At 51.5% G+C, this 10,931-nt stretch overlaps 1 protein-coding gene across 1 annotated transcript in view; it reads left to right on the forward strand.

Moving 5' to 3' along the window:
* CUX1 (cut like homeobox 1) overlaps positions 1-10,931 on the forward strand; it is a 356,883-nt gene that overhangs the window by 336,674 nt on the left and 9,278 nt on the right. The window contains 4 exon segments of the mRNA XM_087417692.1: positions 4,634-4,898; positions 10,672-10,811; positions 10,814-10,880; positions 10,882-10,930. Coding sequence (XP_087273818.1) covers positions 4,634-4,898; positions 10,672-10,811; positions 10,814-10,880; positions 10,882-10,930 — 521 coding nt within the window.

Consider the following 10,931-nt stretch of genomic DNA (forward strand, 5'->3'; position numbering starts at 1 on the left):
CCAATATATCCATTACTGAGTTTCAGCAATTATCAGTGCTCACCCAGCAAGCAATTTTAAAGTTGTCTGCACTCTGTCAAAAGGTGCTGCCCTCCCTTCTTGAGCTTGCGGGGGCTGCTGCTCCCGGCGCTGGGGAGCTCCCTGCTGGCAGCAGCTCTGAACAGCCAGGCCAGCCCTCCCAAAGGCCACCTCCTGAGCAGCCTCCCTGGCTCGCCCGCTCCCTGCTGTGTTTCTCCTCCTGGGCCAGTAGAAAAGACCTCAGCCCCCACAAATAGATCTTTGGGGGCTTCCTAGGCCCCCATTCCTCTTTCCTCATGGGCTCTGGGCGCCATCTTGTGTTACAAAAGAGTTATTGTCAGCAGGGCCCAGGCCCGTCCTCACACCCCAAGGTCCCTAAGTGGCTGTGGCCCCACTGTCTTCTCTCCCTAGTAAGGATGCTCACTAGGGACGCTCACTAGAGGAGACTTCACCAGCCTCAGCGGGAGACCAAGGCCCCTGACCCGTCAGACACAGCAGCGGTGACCCGGAGCACAGCACTTCCTGTGGTTTCCGTAGACTGCTGGTCATCCGCCCAGTGGGAGGGGGCTGGCTGGGCAGACCAGGCTCATTTCTTTCTGGCCTCTGACTCGATCATATTAATTTTGGAGGGAGAAGATTTGCCTTCTCAATTGTTTCCTAGTTCTAATCATAAAATGGCAAGTTAAGTCACTCCTTAGCCTAAGTTTCTACATCTGTAGCATGAGGATAATAATGCTAACTTTTTCAGATTGTGAGGATTAGAAAGAATGTACCTAGTGTAACACTTGGCATATGAGTGCTCAGTAAATGATAGTTATTAAAGAATTTATATTCCTTTAAAATAGATGAAAATAAGTTGTGCTCCAGTCTGACTTAGATTAAAAATTCTGTACCAGGTAGTCCAGGCCGCAGGACTGGTATGCTGTGCTTCCTTCTCTTCCAGAAAGCTTTTGCTGCTTCTCCCTTTAGTGTGAATCTTTCATTGCTCTCCTTCCTTGTAAACCTTCTTTCTCCACACTAGTCTGCCTTCTGCTTTCTGTTCCCTTCATGAGACGGCCCTTGACCCAACCCGTTCACACAGTTACAAGCACCTGGACACACACACGCAGGCACGCACGCAGCCTTGGCTAGCTCATGGTCTCCTGGAGGCTACAGGTGGACCCTGACGATCCATAGTCTTCTCCTGTGACGTTGGAGACCTGCATGTCAGTGCTGCTGAAGTGCAGCTCCCTGCTTGCCGTGGCTCCACAGACACAGCCTCGGGCCCTGCGGCCATGCTGCGGCCAGGCGGGCGAGCGGCCCCCATGTGGCAGGGCAGGGCAGACAGCACTGCCCAGAACATACTTAGGTGAGGCCTCAGTTCTGTCACTTACATGTGTGACCTGTGAATCACAGGCTGTGTGACCTCAGGTGAATCATTTAACCTCTCTAAGCCTCAGTTTCTTCACCTGTAAACGGGGGCAATCATGGCCTCTCTCCCACAGCATAACTGGCAGGATGAAAGGAGAAATGCCCGATACTGCTGCTGACGATGATGATACCACACTCTGGTGCGACATGCTGTTTGAATTGAATAATATTATTTCTAGTCTTCTATCAGTTTTAAGAAGCTTTAAAGAATTTTCAGACCACATTCCAAACTAGTCCGCTCGGAAGATCACTCTGGATGATTCATTTGCTCAAGAAGTCCGAGTGGTTTTAACGTGAAGCGTAGTTGGGGATTAATGACACGTAACAACCGAGAGGGCCAGATGAAGCACAGAAAGCGCAGATGGAGCAGAGAGAACTTGAAATCCAGGAGTCACCTCCCGTGTCCTTCGTAGTCCACTCAACACATCCCCAAGCGACAGTCGCACGAGTCCCTGAGCCCTGTTGCCTGCCCGCTCCCTGCCGCTGCCCCAACCCGTATTCCACAGTAGAAAGACACACTCACAGCACAGGTGCCCCCTCCCAGCCTCTGTGCCGTCTGCTGTCTGCTGCCGCCCCTCCCAGGGCGGGCCTCGTGTCCCCGGGCCCTGAGCCTGCTCCAGCCACTGCTCCTCCTCTCCTGGGTTGAGTACCTGCCTCCTCATCACAGCGCCTTCACGTTCAGTCCCCTTCTCATCTCCGTCATCTGCCAGCCTCCTGCTCACTCTCTACCTTGTCTCAAGACCGTGGCCGCTGGATCACTGCCTTCCTCCATGCCCACGTCGTGCCTCCTTCAAGGGGTTTTAAGACCCGTCTGAGCTGTCCAGCACCCCAGCCTCAAGTTCTTTGACCTCCTTAACTCTTGACTGTTCCCCAAATCTTGTTATCACCCACAACTACTCTACCTCTCAAAGCCTGCATTCAGGTGCCCCACTCACTGATCCCGTCCTGCCATCCTTCCATCTTTCCGTGCTTCCCCGTTCCCTCTGCCTTACCCAGGGGGCCTCCAGCCCCTCGGTATCCCCTCCCATGCTTTCTTCCATCAGTTTGCTCTCTGCTGCCCTTGGTTCCTTCCCCAGACATCCCAGACTCCATGCTCCGTCACTTCAGTGCGCTTTGGCCATGATACTGTCTCTCACACATCTCTCCATTCCTCGTCCCCCTGCAGTGCCAACCTTGAAGAGAGCCCTGCCCGTTTTCTCCACCCATCCTGCTTGGCGTCTGGGACCTGCTGGAGAACATCCCAGACATACATGAGCTGGTGTCGCTTCAGCTTCAGTGGGGTCCTCGGTGCTCCTCGCCACCCCTCGCCTCCATCTGCCACCACCTGTTTCCCATCACTTCAGACCCCCTTTCTCTGCCTGCCTGCTTCATAAAGAAAACAAAAGCCGTCAGCTCCCCCCAGCCTCAGCCCCTATAAACTTGTCTGTATGTCACCCACCTTCCCTCCTTCTCTGCCCTCTCCTCCCCGTGTTCAGGACCCATTCTCCTGCATCTCCAGTGATCACCCTCTCACCTGTATCATCAGCTCCGTCATCTCTCTCCCCTGAGCTTAGAAAGCTCGTCAGCTGTCTCTCATCTTTAAAGACCTGCCCTCAACCCTGGATTTCCCTTCTCGAAGCCTTCTGCTCTCTCACTTGTCTTTTACAGCTAGGCTTCTTAAATAGTAATTCATGCTCACCACCTTCACATCCTCACCTCCCATTCACTGTTAAACCTGCTGCCGTCTGGCTTCTGCTCCCACAGCTCCACTGTGGCTCTTCACCAAGGTCTCCAGTTGTCTCCTAATCACTAAATCCAAAGGCCGTTCTGGGTCCTTGCATACCTTCCCTCTGCAGCCCTGACGCTGTTGACCGTCGCTCCTCACTCATCCCTCTGTTACGCCATTGTCTCCTGGTTTTCCTCCCGTCTCTCTGTGTCCTTCCAGGCTGCTGCTTCCTGGGAGTGTCCTCTGCCCCTGGGTCTTTTCCAGGATTCCGTTCTCGGCCCTCTCTTTCTCATCAACGTCATTGACTTCAACTACGATTTCTGTTCCAGTGGCTCCAAATTCCTCTCTTTAGCCCAGACCATTCTTCTGAGCTTAATACCTGTCTATCCAGCTGCCTACAGAACTCTCAACGTGGATGACCCAGAGACCCCTCAAACTCCACATTTCCGAGATGAACCATCATCTTCTCCCTTTAATCTGCTCCTTCTGTGATGCCCAACCCACAGACGCCACCACCCACCTCATCCCCCAGTCCTCAGACCAGGGAACCGTCCTCAGCCCCCCTCTCCTAAGTCCCTCATTTCATCAGTCCCCAGGTCCTGCCAATTCCACCCCTTAACATCTCCACAATCCAGCTGCTCTTTTCCAATGCCATCACCACTGCCCTAGTTCAGATCCTTGTCATTCTTACCTCCTAACTGAATGCCTTCCTTCCAGTCCTCCTCCTCCACTCCATCCTCCAAACTGTAGCCAGCGCAGCCTTTCAGAAACATAAAGCTGATAGATCATGCCCTTGATTCAGATCTTTTCATTTCTATCCCACAAGATAAAGTCCAAACTGTGGCCCACCCTGGCTCTGCCCCCTCTCCAGCTTTACGTCTGACACCTCCTCCTACAGCCACTGCCCCTCTGCGTGCCGCACGTACACACACGCAATATGCTTGAACCGTGCTGTTTCATGCCTCTGTGTCTTTGCACATGCTGTTCCCACTTTCTGGAGTAGCCTCCTACCATCTGCTGCCTGTTTTTCCTGGTTAATCCCTCCTTGTCCTTCAAGGTTTGGTTTAAACATCACAATTCCTGGGAAGCTTCCCCCGCCCCCTCCCCGGGCTGAGCTGAGTCATCTCCCTCGGTGCCCCACTCCATGGTACCCTGCACTTGCCTCCCTTATCGCACTCTACTGGGGTCTACTGGGGACGCAGAGAAGTGTCTCTCTGTACGCTTCTCTGTGTCCCCCACTAAACCGTTAGTCGTGCAGGGACAGACTAGGACCTCACATCACCACAGAGCAGCTCCTTGATGAGTGTGTGTTGGGTTCCAGAACGGTTCTAGTCCAAGTGTTTTGAGATGCTCTTGGAAGAGCAGGTCAGAACAGCCAGCTGCCATGATCTACTTAGAAGTATTGCAAGCTGATAGTATACCGTGTACGTGGAGGTCAGGCACTCGGCTGGATCTCCCAGCTGGGCCCGCCCCTCAGTCTGACTTCTCTCCCTCCCTCAGCCTACATGAAGCGCCGGCACAGCTCAGTCAGCGACAGCCAGCCCTGCGAGCCCCCCTCTGTTGGCATTGACTACAGCCAGGGCGCCAGCCCCCAGCCCCAGCACCAGCTGAAGAAGCCCCGAGTGGTGCTGGCTCCTGAAGAGAAAGAAGCTCTGAAAAGAGCATATCAGCAAAAGCCATACCCGTCACCAAAAACCATCGAAGAACTCGCCACCCAGCTCAACTTGAAAACCAGCACTGTCATCAACTGGTTCCACAATTACAGGTACGATCCTGCCCTCATCTCGGCCAGTGTGTCACGGCTGCAGAGAACACACGTTCAGCCCTCGGGAAGAGGCCGCTCTGTGCTGCAGAGAGTGGCCGTTAACAGTGCAAAGGAGTGAAATCCTGGAGACTTGGCCCTGGCACACTGGGGATGGAGAATGTGGTCAGTTCTCAGTGGTTTGATCAATTAGGTGGTTTTTTATGTTGTTTTATTGGAGTTTTTAACTCCAAAGATGTAGGGTCACATAGTTAGAGACAATCCGCATCTGCTGTGGCCAGGAAAAAAAAAAATCTCCTTTCTGTTATGTCATTAATAAGGGAGAGTGTGGGGCCAGCCGGTGGTGTAGTGGTTAAGTTCACGTGCTCCACTTCGGCAGCCTAGGGTTCACAGGTTTGAATCCCAGGCGCGGACCGGACCTACACATCGCTTATCAAGCCATGCTGAGGTGGCATCCCACATACAAAATAGAGGACGATTGGCATGGATGTTAGCTCAGGGACAATCTTCCTTAAGCACAAAGAGGAAGATCAGCAAAAGATGTTAGCTCAGCACCAATCTTCCTTACCAAAAGAAAAAATAAGGGAGAATGTAGGCATTCCTGGTTCCTTGGGAGTGGATGTTTCTTAGTGATTTTTGGATGCTTTCTCAGGGTCTTTCACAGTATTGTTTTCCAGATTAGTTTGATTAGTTTTGTAATTAAATAAATTAAATAGTCTAAGACCTTTCTTTCGGGAAAGTTCATGAATTAATGAAGATTTATTGAGCACCTACTAGATCTCCAGACACTGAGCTAATGTTTTAACCAACGCTGCATCACTTAATCCTCACACTATATAGGGATGTAGTATTATCTGCATTTTATAGATGAAAAACATAAAACCCTGAGGGGCTGAGTCACTTAGTCACCTAAGCAGGGGGGCCCTGTGCTCTCCTACAGAACAGAGTAGACTGAGGGGACTGGATTAGATCATGGAAATCCACTGAAAGATAATGAATGTTGATCGCAGCACTAACCAGGACTCCCTCCTGCTAGCAACCAGGAATGCCCAGGGGCCTGATGGAGATTCCAGCCTGTTTAATTCCTTGTAAGGGGCCATTGCGATTGCAGTTTCTCCTCAGAACATCATTTTCTCTAGGGCTCAATAAAAATGGGGTCGGTGCTCCTGGTTCTACCAAGTTGACAAGTACACATGTGTAGCCAGGGGAGTGGGGGTGCTCGCAGTTACTCACCTGAAACAAGGGGCAGGCAATAGAAGATCATAGACAGTCCTAGGGGCCAGAGGGAAGAGTTGTGTTTCTCACTGGGCCCTGCGTCATCTGGTAGGTTCTGCTGGAGTTTCTGAAGGGGCCCAATAAACCTCCTAGGTTCTGAAAAAATTGGGAAATTTTAAAATATTAGATGGGAGCCAAAATGACACCTTTATTGCTGATAAAGACTAAGTTAGTAGATGCAGCTTAGCTTGAGAGCCAAACAGACCTGCTACTTGACCCCTGGAACCAGGCAAATTTACCCATCAAGGCAGCACTGGCCCCAGGCAGGACTCCCCATGTGTGCGCTGGCTCCCACAAGGACAGAGAAGGTACGAGCTGAGCACAACCAGCTTACCCATCCTAAATTTACCGATCAGATGAAGACAGAGGCAGAGCGGGGCCAGCAGTTACAATGATGGAGCTCCCTCTACCTGGAAGGGAACTTCTGGAGTCATAGACCAGTGAACTGAAGGAGAATGACTGGAAATGTGGGCGGAGGCTCACTGCAGGTGAGGTGCAGGTGTTATGCAACCCCGCTTTCACTTTCTAGACACAGAGGTGCATTTGAGTATGTTCTTTTGAGTCTTCTGCAAGTTATGTCCATTTTAATGCAGGTTTCTAACTATGGACAGGAGCACACGATGCTGTAGATTACTGAGTACCTGGGTAACGGTGCTATTGGTTACACAAAACGTCTCTAAAGGCATTTCCCCTGGCCCTGCTGGGGCCACCTTTTTTCCCAGCTCCCCCCTCAGGCCTCAGTTGAGTGGCAGTCACTGCCTCCTGGCCAGGCATGCTCTCTCCAGGTTTCTCAGCTGCTGTCACTCATCTTGCTGGCCTCCTGACAACCATGGTAATGCCCGTCACATGGGGGTCAGCTAGTCATCGTGGAGATGCCTCATTTGTGCATTTAACATGCACAAATTCAACTATACATCCTTAGCAAAAATAGAGAGAGGAGAGGAGAGAGGAAGAATAGCAGTAGGACCTCAAAACTTAGTAAATGAGCTCAGGTCTGGATCTAGAGTAGATGCTCAATAAATGCTATCTTTCAAAAACAACTCCACAACAGAGAGGCCGGGCTAGTAAGTCAAATGAGAGAGCCAAGGGCAGAGATCAGTTTCAGCTGCAGAAATCCGGAAAAATATCCTGGAAGAGGTATGAGATGCACAGGGTCTTAAAAGAAGAACTGAGCTAGAGAAGAATTTTCTAAGCCACAAGGTAGGACAGATGGGAAGTGAGCACCAGGTCATTCAGATTTAGCATAAAGCCCAAAGAACTGAAGTCACTTGCCTAAGATCATCCAGGAGGTAAAGTGCAGAGCAGAGATTCAAACTGAGGGAGCGCTGTTCTCCTTGGCTGTAGCTCTTCACTGAATGCTCAGCACAGGCCACCGTACCCTGGCATACCCCACAGAGCTTCATACAAGGACTGGCACGCAGTGGCACTCACACACATGCACTGGGTGTGTTTAATTCCTAAGCAAGAAGGCAGTTTCTTGCATTCTCTCTGCAGGAGTTAAATGGGAGAAGTTGATTGTATTTTCTCCTGTCCCACTGGAACCCTCAGGGAATAATGCTTGGGTCAGTTTTTGCCCCCATCAAAAACATAAAACTTCACTTCCTTGTATGCTTTCACCCTAAGGAAATTAGAAGTATCTTAGAGTGACCATTCACCTAGGAATGGGGCCAGGAATGCCAGGAGAACATACCACAGGACACCCGCTCTCCTCCTGGAAGGACAGGTCCACCCAGTAGAAACTGTTCCAGGCCCTAAAAGCCGTGGTGTCCCGTGAACCTTGTGTGACTTGTCTGAAAACCAGATCTGCTCCTGGGACCTGGTCTTTCTAGACCAGATGACAGTATTCCTCATGGACATGGAGACAAATCTAGACTAAGAAAGATGATGTCTCATATCAGTTGAGCGATAATGTATGCCAGGCACTGAGCCAAGAGCTTCACAGAAGTATGATCTCATTAGATCCTCTGATCAGCGGTCGAGTGCAGTGCTGCCAGCCCCATTCTACAGGGAAAGGTTATGCTCGTTAACCGAGCTGCTGAGTGTGGCAGCCCAGACACCAAGCCCCAGGCAGGAAGCTGTCCCTTCCCTGAGCTCTTCTACCTCAGCCTTAGTGCTTACAACAGGGATCTATCATTCAAAAGGCAGCTGGCTGGTAAGAATCGTTCCCTTTTGGGGGGTCTACTTTGTGTCCTATATTATACATTAATGTTTTATTTAATCTTAACATGTCTGCAAGGAAGATACTGTTCACCACATTTTTCAGATAAGAAAACTGAAACTCAAAAAGGTTAAGGAACTTACTCAAGTTTCACAGCTAGTAAGTGACAAAGCCAGATTTGCCTGGTTCCAAAAAGCCTGTGCTCTGTTCTGGGCCAGTCTGCCCCTGAGACTCAGAGTTAGTACTTGGGGGGCCTGTGGCCTGGCTAGGACTAAACACTTAGCTGCCCGTCTAGCCTCTCACCTCCCCAACCAGGGTGGGTTGGGAGTGGATGTTCACCCCACTGGCATTCTCGGCTGCCAAGGGGCTTGAAAGCCAGTAAAGAGCACGTTGGCCCTCCCAACTTAGTGCCCAGAAACCTGTTGACAGGAGCTGCCATTTCACAGGCTCCCAGGGATGCCTCAGGGAAGGAGGAAAGTCTTCTGTGACCCCTGGAAACTTCTGGGGGGCTTCAGGACCTCACCCTGCAACTCTGGGTCAGGAATCATCTTCAGGACAAGGATCAGAGCTCACCCTATGCAGGGAGCAAATAACTGTGTAGCAGATCACCACCACCAGAGTTCTGAGACACTGACCTAAACTACAGCCAGATTCTCCCTGGCTCCAGCACTCCCTGCGTCCAGCACAGGCCCTGGCTTGTAGTAGGCTCTCAAAAAACATTACCTTTATTGTGTTATATGTACTGCAGAAAATATTTCCATGCATGCCCAACCCAAGGGCTTTCAGCAGGCCCTGTTTCTGCAAGACACTGGGCTTGGTGCTAATTCACCTGAAGATGCTTGTCCACTAACAGTTTGCACATTATCAGAGGTTTTTTCAGCTCTTTGGAAGAAACACTTAGAGTGACTTCTGATTGAGCCTAGTACTGTGAGCATGATGGGAGGAGAAACTTTGGAGCACAAACAGACTTAACAAGAGCCCTTGCTCTTGACGTCAACAGGGCTCCAAAACAGGGACAGCCAGGGCCCTCTGTAGCTGTTTCCTCCAGACCCAACAAAGTTCTGGAGCACCTTTTCCGCTATAGGCTAACTCAGCTTAATTAAAACTTGATGTGATGGAGTACATATTTGTCCTCCTTGCTTGATCAAAAGTGACCCTTCCCATGTCTTCTCCTTTCAGAGGAGAGAACTAGTTGAAAACATACAATTTGGTGGAATTCTGCCTCAGCCTTGACCAGAGCCCCGGGCCTGTGGCTCAGAGCTGGACGCTGAAGATTTTCAGTTTGGGCACTAATAATTGGTTCTCTCTCACAAAGTCCTGATGAGGAAGCAGTGGTTAGCATTCATCCTGCAGTTGCACTTATTAATTCAGTCAGCATTGATTAACGTATACCAAGCATCATGCTAGGCCTGAAGTGTGCAAAGAGTAAATGGGACGTCACTGTTCACAGCCTCGTTGGAGGTGGGGTGGGATGGAGATGGATGAGATGTGCCATTAAATAAGTAACACTGACTCTATTGCGGAGGGAGAAGATTCTCCCTTACTGTTCTTGAGTTCTTGTGGCTGGACGAATAATAAAATTAACACAAGACAGATTAACAGGAGAAAACCCAATTTAATATACATACCGGAGATCATAAAAATGATGCTCAGAGAAATGACCAAAGCAGGCAGGTTTTATACTTTTCACACAAATAAATTTGTGAGGATTTGACAGGACAAAGAAACTTAAGTTTGGGCACGTAATTAGTAATGAATCTAAGCACAGGTTGGTTTTGCGGTAGTAAATTAGTAAAAAAGTCAGGAGGTTTGAGGTTTGTTTATACAGGCTCCTCCCCCTGAATTCCCCATCTCTGGTGATAAGGATGTCTGTCTCCTGGTGCAGGGAGGGTACTTTTCACATGGGAAACTTATTTCCTGCTTTCCGGGGGAACAGAGAGGGTCCAAGTGCCCTTTTTGCATTGCTGCTTCTCAAGTAACTTTAATGCAAAATAATCAGTATGCCACTGTGGGATATTTGGGGCGGCCTGCCCTGGACCCCAGCAGCTCCATCCTAGTGCAGGAGAGGGGACTGGCATCCAACCGAGAGACAGCTTATGCGAAGGCACCGAGTTTGGGAAACGGGGCTTGGCGTGGGCTCCTGGCTAGCCCGTGCGGTGGGCAGTGACTCGGGGGTGAGGGGCTCCGCTCCCTGGGCGGGGGGCCGCAGGGGGCTGTCGGGCTTGGGGGGGAGGGCGGTGAGACGCATCGCGGAGGAGAGAGGGGTGGGCACCGGCAGGGCAGGAGGCCCCGGCTCCCGAGGACACAGCGGCCACCTCACGGCGCCCTGCTTTTGTCCCGCAGGTCTCGGATCCGCAGAGAACTGTTCATCGAGGAGATTCAGGCCGGGAGCCAGGGCCAGGCCGGGGCCGGCGACCCCCCGTCGGCCCGGAGCGGCCGCGCGGCGCCCAGCTCGGAGGGCGACAGCTGCGACGGCGTGGAGGCCGCCGAGGGCCCGGCGCCGCGGACGCCGAGGAGTCGGCGGCCCGCGCCGCCGCCAAGTCTCAGGAGGGCCGCCGAGGCGGCCGTGGCCCCGGAGGAGCAGGAGGAACCGCCGCAGCCGG

Source organism: Ceratotherium simum, chromosome 26 (assembly GCF_057802395.1).
Source record: "Ceratotherium simum simum isolate JZ-2026a chromosome 26, ASM5780239v1, whole genome shotgun sequence".
Lineage (NCBI taxonomy): Eukaryota > Metazoa > Chordata > Mammalia > Perissodactyla > Rhinocerotidae > Ceratotherium > Ceratotherium simum.